Source organism: Symphalangus syndactylus, chromosome 2, assembly GCF_028878055.3.
Source record: "Symphalangus syndactylus isolate Jambi chromosome 2, NHGRI_mSymSyn1-v2.1_pri, whole genome shotgun sequence".
Classification (NCBI taxonomy): domain Eukaryota; kingdom Metazoa; phylum Chordata; class Mammalia; order Primates; family Hylobatidae; genus Symphalangus; species Symphalangus syndactylus.
In genome coordinates this window covers 97,102,863-97,122,352 of record NC_072424.2, presented here as the reverse complement: position 1 = coordinate 97,122,352, position 19,490 = coordinate 97,102,863, and the positions used below count along the sequence as shown (strand labels likewise).

The 19,490-nt window shown below is 35.6% G+C and overlaps 1 protein-coding gene across 1 annotated transcript in view; it reads left to right on the top strand.

Moving 5' to 3' along the window:
- Nucleotides 1-19,490, top strand: part of MAN1A1 (mannosidase alpha class 1A member 1) — a 184,790-nt gene that overhangs the window by 52,095 nt on the left and 113,205 nt on the right. Inside the window, exons 4-5 of the mRNA XM_055262761.2 lie at nucleotides 287-402; nucleotides 11,875-11,955. Coding sequence (XP_055118736.2) covers nucleotides 287-402; nucleotides 11,875-11,955 — 197 coding nt within the window. The remainder of the gene's footprint in view (nucleotides 1-286; nucleotides 403-11,874; nucleotides 11,956-19,490) is intronic.

The window sequence follows — 19,490 nt, the reverse complement described above, 5'->3', positions numbered from 1 at the left end:
GAAGGAAGGAAGGCAGGCACAAATGAAATTTCTAAGAGAAATGTCTGGGACATTTATTTCTTATAACTCAGAAGAAACTTTAAAGATTAGTATATCAGTCGATAGCCCATGATAATTTTTAGTTTGGTGCTGTTTTATACTTTCATTGAAAGAATTTTAGACTATGTTTAATATTATTGCTTATTAATAAATCCAGTATTACCCTCTCCCTTTCTTAGGTATGGTCAATTTACATATATTTTGTCTAGCCAAAGTATCATATCAAATATTTTTCTGATCTTTTCAGGTAACATCAAAGGAGCAACTATAGTAGATGCCCTGGATACACTTTTTATTATGGAAATGAAACATGAATTTGAAGAAGCAAAATCATGGGTTGAAGAAAATTTAGATTTTAATGTGGTAAGTTGAATAAGAGTTGCTAATTCAGTCCTTAAATTTCAATTAACATGGATAAATTCTGTAGTGGGCCCTATTATTGTATTATAATGTACTCTAACAAAAATAATGCAACTTTAGATAGTATACAAGTATTATCTTATACTATATTCTTAAATTGTCCTCACTACACGAATTTGTGTCTTTGTTTTTTGGCAAATTAAGAGTAACAGAAAAGAAATTAGTATCTGTTGAGACCTACATGTGCCTAGTATTCTTGTTCAGTCCCACTGCAACTCTATGAGATGGGCATTAATTTCACACCTTTGTATATTAAACATATGAACCTCAGAGGCTTACTCCAGACTGCACAGCTGGTTGTGTGTCAAGAGCTGTGATTCTGATGTCGGTCCGTGGGGCTCCAGTGCTTATACTTTTACACTGTGTCATGGTGTATCCAGCAGCAGCAGCAGCAGCATTCATTTTCCCGTAAAGCTTCAAATTTTGTGGATCTTATTCACCTCTCAGTAAAAATAAATTGATTATATATGTGATATATTTTTTTAAATTCTGTATGCTATCATTCTTAGCAAATATTTCAAGGCCCATTGTATACTGAAAGAAAGAATCAGAATTAAGGATAGTGAATACTTCTAATACTTCTTGATAATTTTGACTGGGGAGGACTATGTCTTATCAGCTCTAATTTGATAGTCATTGTTTTACTTTATAATGATATTGACAAAGAACTTATACTAAGAAAAGAAAGCATGTAGGCCATGGAATTTTTTAGTCATTCACTTAAGTGTGCGTTATTGGTATTATTTCTAATCTGAGACCACTTTGCAGAAATTCTCATAAGTCTCTTGTCTGTCGGGTAAGCATTTGATAGTATCTGTAAATCCTAGTCACCATGCACAAGTAACATGCTGTATGCTGAAAGTGGACAAAGAGAATTTCCCTGCTGTTGCCTCTGCTTTGTGGCACTCTTGTTCTCTCAGAGACCAAATGAGGACACCAGTGTTAGGTAGAATATTAAGGATCAGTAAAGCTAAGTCTTTCCCCCATCTATTTCAACTGAAAACTTATATAAATTAAAAGTTTAGTATTTTGTTTCTACTCCCCTAATTAATTGCTATATATACCGCATTTGGGAGACCTAAAAGACAGGCAGATGAGTCTGTGTTTAATTTGCCTAATAATTGAATCTAGAATATAAAGGAGACGGTATTCCAATCAATATTAAGGGACCTTGGGGATCAATGTGTTAAACCCTTCTATTTTAAACATGAGAGAACAGGCATAAGGAGCTAGTGATTTGCTCAAGGTTATGGAGCTATTTGATTAGAATGACCTGTGGTAGTGCTGATATTGATAGAGCTGAATATGAAAAATTAAAGCACTGGAAAAAAATTGTTTCATTTTGGAGGCTTGCTTTCTTAATTGTACTTCTGTGGGCCGGGCATGGTGGCTCACACCTGTAATCCCAGCACTTTGGGAGGCCAAGGCAGGTGGATCACGATGTCAGGAGTTTGAGACCAGCCTGGCCAACATGGTGAAACCCTGTCTCTACTAAAAATACAAAAAATAGCCAGGCGTGGTGGGGTGTGCCTGTAATCCCAGCTACTCAGGAAGCTGAGGCAAGAGGATCGCTTGAACCCAGGAGGCAGATGTTGCAGTGAGCCGTGATTACACCACTGCACTCCAGCCCGGGCAGTAGAGCAAGACGCCGTCTCAAAAAAAAAAAAAAAAAAAGCTTCGGTTCTACCTTATTAAAATCAGCTCCTACCTTCAAAAACCTGCAGGCTTTTCTTTAGCTATATATGAGACCGACTGATATCTGTCTTTTCAAGGAAGGGTAGGGGAATAATAACTAAATTCTTGTAAAACACTAATGATGGAAAACTGGAAAGCAAACTTTAATAACACTTGACTTATGAATAGTGTCCAAGTTTCTTACTGAATCTTGGGTTGGTCCATCTGATAATTGTTTGTTGCCCCAAACCTCCTCAAATATCATAGCCGTTTTTTTCTTTTCACGACCTGTGCAACCCGTGGTAGTCTGAGGAGCTCTGGACTTGGGGCCAGGGGTTGAGGTTGGTGGAGGATGAGGAGCAGTTTTACTTAAAATGACTAAGTGCAAAGGTAACAGACAAGATGTTACTGTAACAGAAGGCAGTTGGCTGTCCTCAGACCACCACAGGATGCCTTGAATGTGTTCCATGGGTCCTGGGGACCTGGGAGAAGGAAAGATGAATTTAGTAGGGGATATCAGACTATGTAGAAGAGAAGAATTTACTGGGCTTCCTTACTTGTAAGGTGAAAGGATTAGACTAACATTGAGTTATTGCTAAGATACTGAACTTTGAAGTTTTCTTTGTTTATTTAAATTTTTATTTTAGTTTTTTATAAAATTTTACTCAATTAGTATGCAGACTTTTGCATATATATTTTAGGCCTGTTAATGATAGTTTTGGGTTATACCTTTCAAGATATAATTTTAAAATATATACAACTATTATGTATTCATAAAAATTAAATATATATATTTCAAAAAATTACAGGCATATTTCTCAAATGTCTTTATTATACTATTTTCTTAATATAAGAGGTCTTGAAAAATATTTGTTGCAGGTCTCTCTTTGGGTATTACCATGTTTTCCTTTTAAAAAATATGTTGTCAACAATATCCAAACAATATTGTTTCCCATATTAAAAATAGTAACATATGAATTCGGGAGAGATATATTGACTTACTTTTCTAATCATTACGTTGTGAAGTTTTCCAGCTTACTGTATTCTAGTTGGTTTTAATGTGTCACATTAGAATTTGTCTTATATTCACCCATTCTATCCAGAAATCAAATGATTATTTTTTAAATTACAGGATTTTTCTTCAAAAAACATTGAGAAATTTTTCTCATTTATATGAAGAAAGGAGAAATTGAAAAAGCCTTAGCAAAAAAAAGGAAAATTATACTAAATAACATGTAGTATCATTCTAGCTTATAAATATTACTTATATTTTAGTTAACACTTTTTCCTGATAAGATATTCTAATTGACAGTGTAAGGGTATTATAAAAAAAGTTGGACAGGCGCAGTGGCTCACTCCTGTAATCTCAGCACTTTGGGAGGCCGAGGCGGATGGATCATGAGGTCAGGAGATTGAGACCATCCTGGCTAACACCGTGAAACCCCGTCTCTACTGAAAATACAAAAAATTTCCCAGGCATTGTGGCACGTGCCTGTAATCCCAGCTACCTGGGAGGCTGAGGCAGGAGAATAGCTTGAACCTGGGAGGCAGGGGTTGCAGTGAGCTGAGATTGCACCACTGCACTCCAGCTTGGGCAACAGAGTGAGACTCAGACTCAAAAAAAAAAAAAAAGAAAAGTTAATGCATCTAAATTTATTGCAAAGGGAAAATAAAAATGAAACAAACACTATTGTTGAGAGTTGGTTTATCCTATTGTGCTCCTAAGTATCAACAAATTTTACACTCAAGAATAAATTTGTTAATGTGAAATATCCAATTTCTATCACTGAAAGGTATAAAGTAAATGTTTTCTATTGGTTTATATTATAATTAACTAAAACTCATTTTCTTTTCATTAGGGCATAGGAAGTTGATTCATTTTGCATACTTGGTAGCACAAAGTTCAAATGACTTTAATATCTGGCTTAAAATAAGTCACTGGGATAATATGTTCTGGGGAGTAAGGAGCAAGGACTTCACAGAAGGAGCTTGTATTCAGTTCAAGTATCTGTAGAGGCACATAGATATTGGCAGAAAACCCTAAGTATTGACCCCATGAATGCATTTTCTAATTTTAACTCAAAGTAATCTTAGCACAAAGGATCTAAAACTGATTCTTGGTTAGTCACTCCTCATTCACTTGTGTTATTTACTAAGTATCTTCTAAGGATCAGGCATTTACCCTTATGGAGCATTTAGTCTAGCAGGAAAAGTAGTCAGAGAACTCCAGCTAGAGCCAGGCTATCTCAGGAGGGAAGAAATGAAAAGAGGAAACTACTATTTGGCCAGGCACGGTGGCTCACACCTGTAATCTCAACACTTTGGGAGGCCCAGGCTGGTGGATTTCTTGAGCCCAGAAGTTCAAGAACAGCCTGGGCAACAGAGTAAGACCCTCCCCGCCGACACCATCTCTATTTAAAAAAAAAAAAAAAAAAAAAACTCCTGCCTGGGCGACAGAGTGAGACTCCGTCTCAAAAAAAAAAAAAAAAAAGGAAACTATTTAGTAATATGTGATACATACCAAGTATTATTATAGGTGATTTTTTTTTCTTTCTTTTTTTTTTTTTTGGAGAAGGAGTCTCGCTCTGTCGCCCAGGCTTGAGTGCAGTGGCGCAATCTCGGCTCACTGCAAGCTCCGCCTCCCGGGTTCACGCTATTCTCCTGCCTCAGCCTGTCCCAGTAGCTGGGACTACAGGCGCCCGCCACCACGCCCGGCTAATTTTTTGTATTTTTAGTAGAGACGGGGTTTCACCATGGTCTCGATCTCCTGACCTCGTGATCTGCCCGCCTTGGCCTCCCAAAGTGCTGGGATTACAAGCGTGAGCCACCGCGCCCAGCCGATAGGTGATTTTTTTCATGGGTGTATCTTGTTTAATCTTTGTGACAAGCATACAGAGTAGTAACTGGTATTTTTCCCTATATTTATAGATAAATAGGTGGTTAATTAGGCTGTCGCAAATTATGCAGCAAGATCTCTGGTTTGAACACAGTCTGCCTAACTCAATGACCTTGTGTTTTTTTAACTGGAGAAGAAATGCAAAGAATCGAGAAATATATAGGCAGCCAGAGAATTTGAGTCCTCTGAGATTAGGCATGTCATCTTAATATTAGATTACTAATTAGAGTTTATTGTTCAATAGTGATTTGATAAATATTTGTTAAATGAATGAGAAGTTAAGCCATCTTGTCCTACTTCCTGACAGCCTGTACTATACTCAGCTGGAAGAAGAGCTCAGGTGCAAGGAGCTGTATTGTGTCATCTGTTTGTATAGTTACAGATGATCTGGAGTTCAAGTCACTTGGTCTACCTGTTATTACCTAACCTATTTCCAGAACAGATTTGTAGTAGCCCCTGATAACAGGAAGATCAGTTGCATAAGAACAGATGATCAAGGGTTTCCTATTTGGGCATTTCTAATTTCAATTGTGTTCTTTTACTGGCACTTAAAACAATATTGGTCACCTAGAACCTCACTTGAGAAATATTGAAAACTATCTTCTGTAATGAATTTTATAGAATATGTAGAATTTTTCTCCAGATAACAATTTCTTATATTAACCCTCTGTAAAAGCTAAAGCTGTGTTAAAATTTTCCTTAAAGCCATATTTCTGGACTGCGGTAAAGCGATATCTGAGTATGAGAGGCAGAGCCTTGAGAATGGCAAAGGATAGATGATCAGCCTGCTGTGGACACTAACTAGCAACACACTGCAACTGTGATCTTTGGCAAGCATCTGGATCATGCCTTTGGTTGTAATAAACACCTTGTGTTTTGGAGAACAGAAGTACTGGTGGCAACGGTGACTTTTTTTTTTCTTTAAAGATCCAGATTGTTTGCATACCCAGTTGGAATGCCCTCCTACTTTTCAAGAAAGTAAGTTGTAGGGTTCCCTGTCAGGAGGATATATGTTGACTTCAAGAAGCAACTTTGGATCTTCTCAAATGCATGACTGAGTACTGGCTTAGGTCCAGAGGTCCATGCCATAGAGCATGAAAGAAGTTACTTTTGCCTTAGTGTTGCTCGTGAGAAAGGTCTGTTTTAGAGCCACATTACATCCTGATGGGTGCAGATAACTAAACTAATTATCCTGTTAAATGAAGTTATTGAGTGTGTTCCATCTGAATGCTAGGGAATACCTACCAAGAGTGATGATTTGGGTTTTGGTTTTCAGAGGATACTGTGCTGTTCTCTCTGATGGTAATTAGGGCTGCTGCTTGAGAGCCTCTGGACCTGCATGGTAAAACCAATCTATTAACATAGAGAAGATAGGTATTTGCATATCTTTGTGGCCCACAGAACTTGCACTTTGTTAGCAGTCTTTAGAGATTTGTCACGTTGCTTAAATAGGAAACCAAAGGCTGCCAGGACACACTGTGACACACTGACTTACACTGTGAAATATTGCAATTTAATTGTTTAAAGGAGTTGTATACTTTTAATCCTCAAAGTGTTAATCCGGCACACACTTTGAAGTATCATTTATAAATAAAGGTGTATGCTAAGCCTAAACATAGGCGAGGCTTATTGGTAGTTACCAGTCTTTAATCAATGGTTTTGACAAGTCTCATGTTGTTTCTAACAAAGCCATTGATTAAAGATAAAGTATCGTTATCATGTGTTAGTAATGGAGCAGTTGTTATTTACATTGGATTTCAGTGAAACAGTTGATATTAAACAGAAATATTGCATTGGTATGTAGTGGGCAGTTATTAAAGCTTGCTTGATTCTCATGTATGATAATAATCCCGTACCCCAGGCTCATAATTCACTAAGTAGAAAGCTGATACAGAGTTTGGAGGAATAGCTAGCAAAAGAGTGGTCTCTGATTGTAGAGATCGGAGAATTGTCCTTTTAGAAACAAAAACTATTACACTTTGAGTTCACTCTGAAACTCAAACACTCAGAATAGAATTTAAATATGTCTGATAAGTTCTTTTCCAAGAAATATTTTTCCATTTAATGCAGTCAATCAGATCTGTCATGCTGTATGGAATCGTAAGATAATAATTAAGGAGAATTCTAATACAAGTGTGACTCTAAATAAACATCATAAGACTTGAAGGTCCAAAGAAACAATTTATCTGTTCCTTAGGGAAAGCTTGCATCTCGATATAGCTCCTCAAGCAAAAGGAAACTGGCTGAATCTGTTCCAAAACGTAAATTTCTTATTTTCATTGTCAAGCCTGTTATTTCATTTAGTGAAATCTATTAAAATACATCATTGTATAGCTAATTTTGGTGAATAAGTTGCCTATAAAAATATCAAATTTCAGAGTTGTTTAAAGTGCTGTCTTGTCTAGTGTGAAGAGGTTGGTCTTCCAGGTACTCATTTGGAAACAGATTTTGAAGTGTTCATTTTCTCTGTTGCCTAGATGGGGTTAGATACTTCCTGTCCATGATCTCATGATACGTTGGTTCAGAAGAAGCCTTTCTTTGCAGAGAGATGGAGCATGATGTTAGGATTGGAGGAGGGAAGCATACAAAATAATTTATAAATTAGACTCTCTTTTTCATGTTAGCAGTCTTTATCACTTTATCTCGTAAATTTACATACATGTATAGTAAATGAGTAGAGAAAAGTATACAGAAAAGGGATAAATTTAAGGTGGAAGTTATCAATCTCAAACACCCAAGACAATAATAGAGATTAGTACTGAGGCATAATTTTTTCATGATTTGTAATACTCATCTCTTGATTTTAGGTGTAAATTTAGGCATACCATATATTTTATTCAATTTATAGATGAATCTGGTTTAGTGTGTTCTTTGATTCAGTGGTCATTGCTGTAAATCAAAATGAAAGAACAATTTCTCCAATTCTGATTTTTTTATTGGTTGGTCTTAACCAAAAATTTCCAATCTCCTCTTGCTTATCAGTTGACGTTAACTAATAGGTACATGGAATTTAAATAAAAGACGGGATGTACTTCTTAAACTGCCACTCATGTAAGACCGTGTACTAGAAGCCACTGAATACATGGGGCATACTGGAATGCAATCTTAAAGATTTAAAGGGGAAGTTAGTTTTATTTTAAAACAAACTCAGGTAGACTGCAAAATTCATGTTGTTAGGATAAATCTCACAAGATTTAGTGTTACAGGCTGCTTTGTCTACCTACTGTCTTCCCCCTGCTCCAAATACCCCCTCTGTTATTAGGGTAAGTCAGTAGAAAACTTTTAGAACATCATGACTGTTAATAAGAATGTATTCATTTAAATTTATTATTTTAATGGAAATTAGAATCCGAAGTTTATAAAAATGGCCTGAGACCCTCATTTGTAGAAATTCACTTTTGAAAATCCAGATTTCATACAAAATATATCAAGCCCCAAAGGAAGTTGGTCAGCTTCTATATTTCAAAAGAGGATTTTTAAGCCCTCAAGAAATAAGACCTCATATGGGCCAAAGAAGAAGAGTATTTATGATTCTAAAGTTTCTGATTTTCCAGCGACCCTGGGAAGGTAGGTTTTAGTTCGTTTAGGCTGAGCTGCACAGTGGTAGCGGCAACAGCTGTCTGTTGAGTGTCTGTTGAGTGTATTACTAGCTATTGTGTACATCGCTTTACATCATGGAGGAATGCATTGTCCCTTTCTACATATGACAAAACCAAGACTCAGAATAAATTAGTTATCTGGGACCTCAAACTCAGATGGCTTCCAAATCAGCCTTCAATCCCAGGTCTTTCTGATTTCTGCAGGATAGCCAACCAATTTGGTGTGGTGGGAGAATTTTTATCTTCTTAGTCCTTTTCATCTACGAATCTGTAAAGAGTGAAGTAAAGGGTCTAAATTTCAGTCTTTTGGCCTAAAAACGTAATACAACCTAGGATATTGAAAGAGACCTCAAATTAAGGTTTCTAAATTATTTAAACTTAACTTTGAAAAGGAGAGAGAAATAATTATATATTGGAAATTCGAATGTGGTTCTGGTTTTCAAACAGAGAAAACGGTGACTTGAGAACTAGTGATGGTGGTGGTGTGATGTTCCAGAGCAAGATTTATTAAAGACAAGGACATAGCAGTCACTGGGATCCTTCATGGATTAACTAACAAACCAGATTTGCCTCTTAAACAGGCTCACTGGACAGACTATTAGATCCATGAAATCCAAAGCCATAGCAAGTGACCTTGAGTATGGCACCTTGCAGGATCATTTCCCAATATCGTACAGTACAAGATAAATAGAATTTAGGTTTTAGAATATGTAATTGGATCAATAACTGGTTGAATAACTGCATCCAACAGTTGATTGATGTCTAGCTGAAGATATATTTCTGGCGGTGTTTGACCTGACTCAGACCTCCACCTTGCAATAATTTTTATCAGATGTCTATATAAAGGTCCTGATTATCCAAAATTTTCACAACAGGAAGAGAAAATGCATTATGTCAAGAACCTATAGCCAGAATAAGAATATAAGATCATCTTAACAGTCTTCAATAGGCAGAAATGTGGGAAACTGTTACCAGATTTAAAAACTGAAAAACACAAGTACTAATTGAGAGGAATATGATTTGAGGGTTTAAGTTTATTAGATTTTATTATTAGATATTATTACTCTTAAACATAGGAAACATAGTCACGTGAACCAAACTAAATATATGGATTATCTTCGCTTTTCCTTATCAGTAATTTTGTAGAATATTAAAGCCTTTGCCAATATTTATGTAAAACTCATTCAGAGTGATAGACCTCAAAGTTAAATTATACCTATATATAGTACTTTTAATCAGATTATATCAGGTGCACATTACAAATTATAAAATACAGTTAAACACACCAGTCTTATTTTGTGATGTTTTTGCCTAACTTTGACTTAGTAATTCTGTTTCCTAACTTGTTTTCATAATTGTCCTTTTATAGGAATTTTTTTGAATTTTTTTAACTTAAGCAGTTACTTGGCTTTAATTGTTAGATTCTTAAACCTTTTTACAGAGAGCATGTAAGGATAAAATTAATACATATCTCCTTTTTCTCTGGAAATATTTTATCCCACTAAAATGTAGACTCAAGTGAGCTTGAGGACCTTATCAGTCCTTATTGCCATTTCCCTATCACCTAGGACAGGGTCTGGCACAGAGTAGTTGCTTGTTAAAGGAAATAATATCTCATGATTTTGACTAAGTTTATTTGCCAGATATTGACTCCATATATTATAAATTGCTGTGAGTCCCATGATTATTAGTGAATGGTTTGATGTTAGGCAAAAGTGAACAACTACTCAGTAGGCCCAGTGAACATGAAAAGAAGCTAACTAAAGCTTGAAATGTACTTTATAATCTAAATAGTAGGTTAGCTATTCTAACTTATCTAGTAACAGAATGTAAGACAGATCTATTTACTAATCAAGTATAAAATATTGGCAGTAATTACTAATTATATGACCATGAATAAAGAGACTTGGTGCATTATCATGTGAGGTGTATAGAAGTCAGAATAGCAGAGCCCTGAATCAGGAGTCACAGTACTCAAGTTCAAATCCTGCTTCTACCAATTATTAGTTGTCTGAACTTCAAAAAGTCACATTAACCACTGTAAGTCTCAGCTTCAACATTTTAAAATGGATGTAAGAATAGTAATTAATTCATAAGGTCATTGTGAGGACTAAAAGAGTCTATATAAAGACATTAGCACAGCACCTGGCACGTTGTAAATAATAAAAGCAAGCTATTATTGATGCAAATAAGGGCTATTTCAGCATGGTATAGCATATATGATTATTATCATGTCCTTTATGCGAAGATGAAATATCTTCTCAGAGATGAGAAGAACAATCCCAAGCCACAGGCAAAAAGTTGGAAACCAGCACTAGAACCCAGGTCCTCAGACTTCAAATCCTATTTGCAGTCCAGCTGTGCATCATGATGAAAAGATTCCTAGACTAATGTTGAAGTACCAGCCTAAGTATAGGCTGGCCTTTCAGGAAGAAAAAGCAGACAAATGAATGAAATAAAGGAGAATGCAGAACAGAAAAAAAAAAAAATGCCCTGGCCCCATTGCATTTACACAAATAGAGAATATCAAATATTATATCTGCTGTTGAAGAGAGAGGAAAGAATTTTATTTGACAAATATTTTTATAATTTTGTTTAGGAGTCAAAAGTATTTTTATCTATTGCATTAGTCCTTTTTCACACTGCTGATAAAGACATACCTGAGACTGGGAAGAAAAAGAGGATTAATGGACTTAACAGTTTCACATGGCTTGGGAGGCCTCACAATCATGGCGGAAGGCTAGGAGCAAGTCATAACTTACATGGATGGCAACAGGCAAAGAGAGAAAGAGCTTGTGCAGGGAAACTCCCTTTTTAAAACCATCAGATCTCGTGAGACTTATTCACTGTCACAAGAACAGCACAGGAAAGACCCCTCCCCATGATTCAGTTATCTCCCACCGGGTCCATCCCACAACATGTGTGAATTATGTGAGCTACAAGATGAGATTTGGGTGGGGACACAGAGACAAACCATATCATTTATTTTAAGTATGTTTTTTCCTTTATTTTTAAAAATTGTCATATAATGATTGTATGTATTTTGGGGGTCCGTTAGTAATGTTTCGATACACAGTGATATTTAATACCTTAATTTTAAAAGGGAGAACATTTCCCCATGTATATAAACTTCTCTGGGCAAGCATAAGATTTGAACAAAATTTAAGTATTTAGTATAATTTATCACAGTAATGGTTTTCTGAATTGTGTACTATCATCATGTTTGAATTTTTTTTTTTTCCATAGAATGCTGAAATTTCTGTCTTTGAAGTAAATATACGCTTTGTTGGTGGACTACTCTCAGCCTACTATCTGTCTGGAGAAGAGGTAAGATGAAAAGTGGTATATAAATGTGAATTATAAAGTGTCTTAAACTACATTTTTGGTAAAATATGCCATTTGTGACATATATTTAGATGGAATCTATGGAATTTTTATATTTCAATGAAGCTGTAGCTTACACTGAATTTCTTATAATATGTACTAATTAAATGAGCAAGCTGGGGAAGTTTGGCAGAACATATTGTCAGGGAATGTTAAGTAATGCCTTTAGAAACTGGCTGTATTATGTTATGTATGGTGTGATTATAGCTACAAATTATATGTGCCTGTGGACAAATTAAAGAAGTTTAGTGTACTGGCAGGCTTGTGGATGAATTTTTTTCTTTGAGAATTATTTTAATGTTAATACAAATAAAAACTTTTTTAAATGAATAAAGCCTGGCAGGTAAGATATAAAAATTATAGTTTTTATGTAATTAAGGAGGTGAGACACTTAGCTACCAAGTAAACAGTCCTAAAGGCCAGCATCCCTGTATCAAGTGCTTTGGAGCTCTTCTTGAGTCAAGGCTTCATTAATTATCCACTGCTTGGAGCAAAGCAGGAATTTTAAATTTAGCTGCCTTTTATTGATAGATTAAGAAAGGATTTTTGTATCATCCTCATAAAGGGCACTGATGCTATTTTCTTGAAAGGTTTTGGACAACTTTATGAATATCGTAAGTGTCCACTAAGGGTTGTTGGAATGGGCCTCATCTTTAATGTTGACAGTGTTAAATGTTGACATTATGGAAAAACTGTCACGTGTTTCAGTTGCACATCAATCAGATTTGAGTTAGCCTCAGCATTCTGGCTGGGGAAACAATAGATCTTACCCAATGCAGTATTTCATGTATTGCTATGCTCCTTCAAACAGATTTAAGCAGAGCAATAAATGTTTAATGAGAAAAGCTGCTTTGACTTTATTCCTGTCTCTCAAGTACTTTCTTAACCAAAAGATACAACCCTCACAATCTTACATTTCCTCCCTGTTTAGATTTTATTCTACCTTAGATCTTTTCAAAGTATATAGATGACTTCTGTATTCGTCTATATCTCTCCTGTTTTAGTGTTAAATGTTGTTCATTGTGAACTCTGTTACCTTCTCAGCCAGGGTAATGTGATCCCCTGGTTTATTATGCCTCTTCCTCCCTTTTTTTTGGCTTTTCCACTACCAGATAACTTCATTTGTTCAGTTCAGTTTAGGGTACACTAAGGATTAAGCCAAAACCAAAAACCCCAAAACCGTATATTTTTAAAAAGTTATGTTGAAAATTAACTAATGTTATTTTAGTTAACAGGTTTCTGCTTTCAGAATATTTGTCCTTGAGTATCCATTGCCAGGATGTTCTCATTGCTTTGGACATGATATACTAAGATGACCTTAGTTTTAACTTTTTCCATAATTTATGTGGATGTGAGACAATTTGGAAGAAATAAGGATTGCATCCTTTTGTGTCTGGGCTCAATTAGGATAATAAAGCATACAAAGAAAAACACATATGTGTCTATTCTAAATATACATCATGTTTGATTAGGATACTTTTTCACTCAGTGTTTTAAGTTTACATACATATATGTGTTTCTATATATATGTATATATATATAATTATAATACCCACAGATATTATAGTTTGCCTATAGATAAAATAATTTGCCTAAGACTTTCTAAGGATTTTTTTAATTCTGTATAGTGAACTTTAGTAAACAAATGGCTACAAAGAACACTTCTATTGCAAATAACTATTCTTTCAGTCTGTTTTGTCCTTATCACTATACAAACATGTTTTTATTACATGTAGGTTTTCTGTATTTTAATTTTTATGATAAAAATTTAAGATTTTTTCTTTTATTTTGGTATCTGTAGAGTGTTTTAGTTATAGGGACCCATATTCTTAGCATGTTTTTTCTTATAGTTTCCAGAATGTTGAACAGTTAGATTATTTTCAGTATCTTTTTATTTTGAATAATATTGCTATAATCAATGAATATTCTCTGAAGTGGTGTTGGCAAGTGAAAATGATTAATACTGGATTGTTTTAACATCATCACTTGCCTATTTCTCCCAGTTACTTAGACCCTGACAATTGATTTTCATTTGATGAATGCATTCAGGGGAATTGGCCGTTAGGAATGTGATCCAGAAAATTTTTTACCCCAGGTCTGTTCTTGAGCTATTTGTATTCATATCAAAAATTTTTTAAATGAGCATTCATTTAATAGAACACCAACATAGCAAATTATGAATAAGTTGGTTTTAAATAGTTGATAAAGTTTTATACCACACACTTTTTACAAAGATCAGACAATTTACTAAGGTGTCTAGGACAATTCATCTTTCTATATATCTCATAGAGGGACTTTTAAACCACCATAATTTAACATTCTGATTTCATCACTGAGGCTCGGGAGTATTTTAAGAACAAATCACCATCAGAAGTAGATAGACCCCACATTGATATCAGCTCAAGATTCTTAAATTTATATGCAAAAGCAGGAGAAGTACTACCACTGATTTGTGATACATGTTTCAGGAAAGTTACAGTTAGAAACACTGAACAATAGTTAAGAATCCCAGCAGAAGTCTAAGCTACCAAAAAAATAATAGAAATATGAAGTACCTGTAGTAAACTTTGATTACAGGCATATATTCAAAAATTTGAAACCACCTAGCTCAGTTAAAATATTTTGTAGCACCATAAAAAAGTCAAGCATCAATATTTTCAAATGCTATATAAGAAAGTCAACCACAAGAATTACAAACAGATAGGATGGGGATAAGATGAATATTAAATAGGAAGGATCAGTATTAAAAATAAATTTAAAAGGTAGCACTGCTCTATTATAAGCTGGAAGGGAGCTAAAATTCTCACTGGAGATAGTAAATATAGCAGCATCTAGAATATGATTACCCAAAATATGTTCTAAAGACCACTAGTTTCTTTTGATATGGCAGGATAAATCTGTATCTGTATACATACTAAAAATAAGTTTGGGAAGAGCTACATCGTGTGTTCTTTCTTGGAAATTCAGAATGCACAAAAAAAGAAGTGAATTAACTTTTATTTATCCTTGCATTTTCCACACTTACTTAACAATAGCCTTCCTCTATTAAAAAAAAGTGACATCTGCTAACAGTAAATTAGAATTATTTTTCAGAACAAATTTTGGAAATACTACTACAGAATAAGAGTAAAGCAAAGATGATATTGAAATTGACAAGTGCAAAACGTGTAAAATATGACATTGCAAGAGAAGATGACACATAGAAAAGAATTTATGTGAATATACCATGTAATATTATTTGTTTTACAACAGAAACCAATAGCTATATTGAGCAGAAAGTCAATATAATAGGACATAGAAATGTTGCAGAATCAGAGAGAGGGCTGAAGAGCAACTTGGAACAAAAAGTGTCAAGTTGGCATAGGGGGATCTCTATAGCTGTACTATCACCTTGGGACACCCTGCAATTAGTAACATGGACTGTTTCTTCCACCCTTCTGTTACTCTACTCAAGACACAAAGTCCCTGGAGAAAGAGGCTAATTGTCAGAGTTTCAGTTACATGCAGCCTCTTTGGGGATCTTGGAGAATGAAAAAGGATATGACAGAAGTCTTCCACAAAGTTTGGATTCATATCCCGTGAAGACTGAGTAGTATAAGGAAGTATAGATAATTCCCAAACAGGAAATTGAGGCCCTGTGAGAAGGGTAGGGAGATAGGATGTGTAGGAGCCAACAATAAGATTTCACCTACTATGGTGAATATAAATATGGCAGAGAAAATAGACAAACCACATGGAAACTGACAATTGAATAAGATATCTGAAAAAATGTAATCTGATTTGCAAAACTATTTTGTAAGCTAAGAGACGACATTTAGACCAGAGTATTTAATCCTCGAAGAAAACATTCTGCCAGTATGTTTTAAGTTTATAAAATAGAAAAACAGTAGCCAACTCCTGGAAGCCAAAATGATTAAGAACTAGCTTTCAAAGAAAAAAGGTGAGGAAGACATCTTATCCAAGACTGGTAAAAGACACAGAATGGATTTTTACAGTAGATGAGTTTACTATGATAACCTTTCATTTTGAAGGCAGCAAAAGGGTTGTTCTTCAGATTCCCCCTAAAAGTTATCCACTGCTGCAAACACCAGTACGAAATATTGCTGAAAGATATTTACTCAATAAGTATAATCCTGCCAAATTTTAAGACTAACAAGGAGGAAACACGGAGGGGAGTAGGATTGTGGAGTAGGGAGGAGAGAGAGAAGATTAAGAATGTCAGTTTATTGGTAGGAAGATGTATTTGTTTTTTCATAATAGGGTTAAGACATTCGGAGTATTTGGGGGTTAGAAATTGATTTTTTAGAGTTTGTTTAGTTATGGATAATCATAAAAATGTTTAGAAATTCTCTAGAAAATTAGGATATATGACTGGTTACCTTTCAAACTCAGTGTCTGCCACAATTCATTAGAAAGTGAGTCATCTCCCAGACTATCCATCTGTCTCCTGCCTCATTCTGCAAAAAAATCAGAGTGCCAGAAAATGTGTATGATTCCAACAGAACTGTAGAAAAACGGAGAATAAAGTTATGGCATATTAAAGTTTCAGATAAGGTTAGCACATAGCAGTGTATTCTGCCAGTTTGTAAATCATCTGGGCTTTGGATGGAAATGTATCTTCAGGTTTCCTAGTGCCCAGAGCAAAGAATGGAAGAGAATTAACAGCAATGCGGTTTTGCTATTTTTATGAATACAGAAAATTTGATAGCATAAAATAACCCACATATATTGCTTATATTGAATTTTCCATAAAAGGTAGAAATATATGGTGTAAACAAGAAAAATCCAACAATACATTTGGATCCACCAGAAATACGTTAGCACCCTCCCAAATCCTGCCTAAATTCTAAATTATAAAAATTGAGCTCAGATTTATCCTACTGTCTTTCTTATATATGGAAAGAATTTTAATTATGATCTCTAATTAAGTAGATTTAATTCCAGAAAGTAGAGATATCAACAAAAGGCCTAATTGGAAAAAAAAAAAAAAAAAAAGAATTGAAAACAGTGATCACAATACCTTAAAATAAAAATATATGTTAATTCCGTACAATGAAGAAATAACAGCTATGCAATACAGTTAAAAGGAAGAATTGAAATAGTGGTACAGTGAAAGATGGGGTCTAATGAGAGATATTTGGGTCATGGGGCCAGATCCCTTATGAATGGCTTGGTGCCCTCCTCCCGGGTAATGAGTGAGTTCTCACTCTATTAGTTACAGCAAGGTCTGGTTGTTAAAAAGAATCTGGCCGGACATGGTGGCTCAGGCCTGTAATCCCAACACTTGGGGAGACTGAGGCAGGGGGATCACTTGAGCCTCAGGAATTTGAGACAAGTCCAGGCAATAAAAGCCAGATTCTGTCTCTACTTTAAAAAAAAAAAAAAAAAAAAGTCTGCTACCTCCTTTCCCTTCCCCCTGTCTCTCTTGCTCCCCCTCTGGCCATGTGTGACACGTGCTCCCTCTTCACCTTCTGCCATGATTGTAGGTTTCCTGGGGGCCCCACCAGAAGCAGATGCTGGTATTATGCTGCTTCTACCATCTGCAGAACCATGAGCCAAAATAAACCTCTTTTCTTTATAAATTACCCAGCCTCAGGTATTCCTTTATAGCAACACAAAACAGACTAATATAGTAATTAAATTCTTTACAATATTTTTCTTATGCTATAGACAATGAAAATTTTAGGAAAATATGTACATTATACCTCCAATCAAAATATAACATTAGAAATGTACACATATTTAAAATGGTAAAACGACTTGAAAATTTAAAATCTCTCAAATAACTAGATCAAGGAATGAGTATATAATATTAGACTACTTAACAACTACAGTATAAGCATCACATTAAATTTGTTGGAAAGCAGCCAGAGTTATACTTAAAAAAATACATAGCTCCAAAGGTCTGTATTAAGAAAAAATAAATATGTGGTTAAGTCTATATTTCATTAATTTAGGGAAAAAAACAAAAAGACATAACAAAAATAAGAATATAAATAGATTGCAAAATGAAAGAAAAGCTGATAAAGCTTTCTCTGCCCCTTCTCAACAGCGTCCTTATTGAGACAGTCTTCTGGGAAAGACCTTGAGAGCAGTAAGAACCATGTTGTTCACTTATTAAGAGACAAAGTTTTGATGACTGTGAGTTTGAGTGGCCCCCTCAGCAGGAAGACCCTTCTAGGCATGTTTTGGTATAGTGTCCTCACCTGTACAGAGCAGCACATGGAAATGGTGCTTATCAGATTGGGCGATGATTGGGATAAAGCTGTGAGAGATGTGCTCCAGATTACAATCACTATTTGGAAGAAATCAAATATCTCTTCAGCAGATATTGGATGAGTGCCAACTACATGTCAGACACTGCTCATGGCCTCAAGATATGCCTGAGATAAAATAGCCCCCAATCCCTGGCCTTCTGGAGCTTACATTTTAGTGATTAAATGTAGCTCATAAACCAAAACTGGAAAACTTGATGAGACCTGTAAGAAAAAAAGTTGATGTTCTGGTTGGTCGGTTTTGTTATTGGAATGACATGCCAGTACACAGGGAGAAAACCGACAGTGATGTTCATCCAACTGACCTTCATACTGCCAGCGTCTCCCCTCTTCAGTCTCTTCCCCACTGTGGCACTAAGGAAAGTTGTCATCACTCCACACAGTCTTCTTGCAAACCACCACTGGTCCATGTGGCCTTAAAAGTTGAGTCATTTTGATTTGGCCTACAAAGCCTTTGTAATTCAGCCTCAGCCTACCTTTTCTGGTTTCCTTCGTAACAGTCCTCATGGACCTTCCACTGTATAACAGACCCTTTTTCTTCCAAAAAACACACCAAGCACATCTGTGTACTTCTTATATCTGCATTCCCTCTACCTAGAATGGCTTTCACCCTGCTCCTCCCACCCGCCAAGATAGATACAGCCCCTCGGAGGCCCTCCCTGGCTGCACAACACAAAGACACCCCACCCCCTCCCCCTTCACTTCCTTTCCTGCATTCTCTGCATATGCTACTATTATAGTTCATTGTTTATGGCTCTGTGAGCCCTCTCACCTACTCACTCCCTTTTCCCCAGTAGGATTTGTACAACTCAAAAATAAAAATGACGTTTCTGCTGTTTTCATATCCTCATGGTTAGCACTGTATGCCTGGCACTAGAAAACATTTAGTAAATGTTTAGTCATTTAGTCATTGACTAAAACTCTTCAACAGGTTTTCTGTGACCTTTACTTTTTAAAACCCCAACAGAAAATTCTTCCAGTGACTTTTAAAGTAAAATCTGTACATGGATAATATAAATAAGCAACTAGCCTGGAAGGCTTGGGGGAGGAGATGGGAAGGAGAAAATGTAATGTAGTAAGGTGATTGACAATATGCATGATCTCTAACCACAAATAGCCTCTGTGGCTCCACCTTCAAACCCGCCCCCCCCCCCCCACCGCCCGCTAGCAAAACATCTTCCTTTTTATCTGTTCTGTACATCC